The 2,500-nt window shown below is 45.2% G+C and overlaps 1 protein-coding gene across 1 annotated transcript in view; it reads left to right on the plus strand.

Moving 5' to 3' along the window:
* The window catches only part of LOC119575342 (inactive phospholipase C-like protein 1), a gene marked incomplete in the record, with an annotated part of 43,115 nt that overhangs the window by 30,827 nt on the left and 9,788 nt on the right, over window positions 1–2,500 (plus strand). The window contains 3 exon segments of the mRNA XM_037922896.1: window positions 781–960; window positions 1,338–1,516; window positions 2,295–2,406. Of these exon segments, the coding sequence (XP_037778824.1) occupies window positions 781–960; window positions 1,338–1,516; window positions 2,295–2,406 (471 nt within the window).

The following is a 2,500-nucleotide window of genomic DNA, read 5'->3' on the forward strand; positions in this document are numbered from 1 at the left end:
CATTATTAATACTATCACCATTATTTTCATTATCATTATTATTAGTAGTAGTCAGGTAATAGTAAGAATAGCAGCATTATTAACAGTTTCCTCATCTTTATTGCTGCCATCAACATCACCATCGTCATTATCCATCCTTACATCCTCTTCCTTCCGCAACACAAACGAACAAAAATCAGTGCTAGAAAACAAGGCATTGCAGATTAAAAAATCCATTGACACAAGCAACAAAAGATTCTCTCATAATTCGCCTCGCAATCGCGCATTCACGATTCGCCGCACGGTAGTTGAAATCCAGTTTTCGTCTCCTCTGAGGAATTAAAAAGTTCGAAGTCTCACTCGCTGCTTCGTGTAAGGTTTCGGGTTCCTTAGAGGGGTGGGAGGAGGGGAGCGATGACTTTCTGGCGGGCGGGTGGGAAGAGATCATTCTCTCGATTTACTTTTTTTGTATTATCTTTTTTTTCGTTCCTGCTTTGGCCGCTGCGTAGTCGTTTTTCTCTCACAGACTTTCTTTGGGTTTTCCAGAAAGTGAAGATATCTTCAGTATTCTATAAACTGTGTAATGTAAAGTGCATTTGTTAAGGTTTAGTTATTTTTACTTTTATTCCCAAAGAGAAGCACAAGTAACAACGCCATTGGCCTTTCACCACCGCTTCACTTACTCATATTGTTATTATAATGATTTTTGCCTTCCCCTCCTCCTCCTCCCCCTCCTTTTCTCAACACTCCCTGCCAACACCCGCGCCGCTCTCGGCCTAATGCCGCCCATCCCGCCCGCAGAAAACCACGGGGAGATGAGCAGCCTGAGCGAGTCCTGCGCCGCCAAGCTGGCCCACACGTGCCCGGAAGAACTGGTCAACCACAATAAGACCTTCCTCACGAGAGTCTACCCCAATTCGTCCCGCGTCGACTCCTCCAACTACAACCCGCAGGACTTCTGGAATTCGGGTTGCCAGTTAGGTGGGTGGATTTGTACGCTTTTCGTCCTTATTTCTGGATCGCAGTTGGTCTGTTTTTATCCCCTTTTTATGATCTTAGCCTTCGAATTTTTGCATAGTTTTATTTATCTTTTTAGTTTTCTCTTTTTCTTCTTTAATGGCGGGTCTGCTCCATGATGCTTGTACGTCTCACGACCTGCAGTTTTACCTAAACCTATCTTTGACACTGCTGACAAAATGACACCAGTCGTGCCAAGAAGCTACACCCAACTCCTTCGCACCAACGCCCCTTCCACCAGCGCTTCCACTTCCTCCCATTCCCTTCCACGTAATCGCCAGTCTTGCCAACCTTCCCGCGGTCTTCCTGCGGCGTTGCCAACCTCTCTCTCGTTCCCGCAGTGGCGCTCAACTTCCAGACTCCGGGACAGATGATGGATGTCTACGAGGGAAAGTTCCGCGCCAACGGCGGCTGCGGCTACCTCATCAAGCCCGCCGTCATGAGGGAGCACATCTCCGTGTTCTCGGCCAACTCCAGGGAGACCATTCCGGGGGTCGCGCCGCAGCTCCTCAAGATCAAGGTCAGGCTGGGTCAAGAGGGGGAGATGGGTAGGACCGGGATAGAGGCCGGGAAGCGGGAGAAGGATGTAGGGATGAGGGGGAGGAGAGGAGAAAGGATATATGTCTAGAAAAGAGCACCATACACCATTGTTTATTGACCTGTTTCATATTTCCAGAAACCCATTGCGTGTTTATTGTTTTTTCAACAGTAGAGTTTTGTCATTCACAAACATAGATATAAGTATATGTGTGAATGTATGTATATAGATATTTATGTGTATATATGTACACACACATACACACACACACACACACACACACACACACACACACACACACACACACACACACACACACATATATATATATATATATATATATATATATATATATATATATATATATATATATATATATATATATATAAGAAAAGTTGGGAACGAGATAACGAAAAGATTTTATGGTCAGCCATTTACCACCGCTGCCATAAAGTGCATTTGGCGACCAACCACAGCCAGAATTTCTTGCCTCTCGTGAGCGAGTTTCAGAGAAGATTTATGACTCAAGCTTGCCCCTTGATGTTAGAGAGCAATTACGAAACAGCGCCACGCAGGGCAAGTCTTTCGGAAAGCCATTTGTTACGGGAAGGAGATATAATTCACGAAATTCGGCACTGAACGCTCATACTTATAGATGCATTCACTCTTATACATGTACTCGGTCTCATACCTGTGTATATACTCTACACATACTAATCCCGATATCCATGCTTAAACTAATACATCTCTCCCTAAGCAGATCATCAGCGGCCAGTGTCTGCCGAAGCCCCGAGGCTCTACGGCGACGAAGGCCAGTTTCATCGACCCTTACGTCGTCATCCAAGTGTTCGGCATTCCGGCAGACTGCACAGGTAATAGTGATATAGATTTAACAGATTTAAAGGATGATGTGATAGGATAGTATGGTGTGACAGAGTGACGTGATCTCTGATGGTGTTATTGCTT

The sequence above is a fragment of the Penaeus monodon genome, chromosome 7 (genome assembly GCF_015228065.2).
Source record: "Penaeus monodon isolate SGIC_2016 chromosome 7, NSTDA_Pmon_1, whole genome shotgun sequence".
Lineage (NCBI taxonomy): Eukaryota > Metazoa > Arthropoda > Malacostraca > Decapoda > Penaeidae > Penaeus > Penaeus monodon.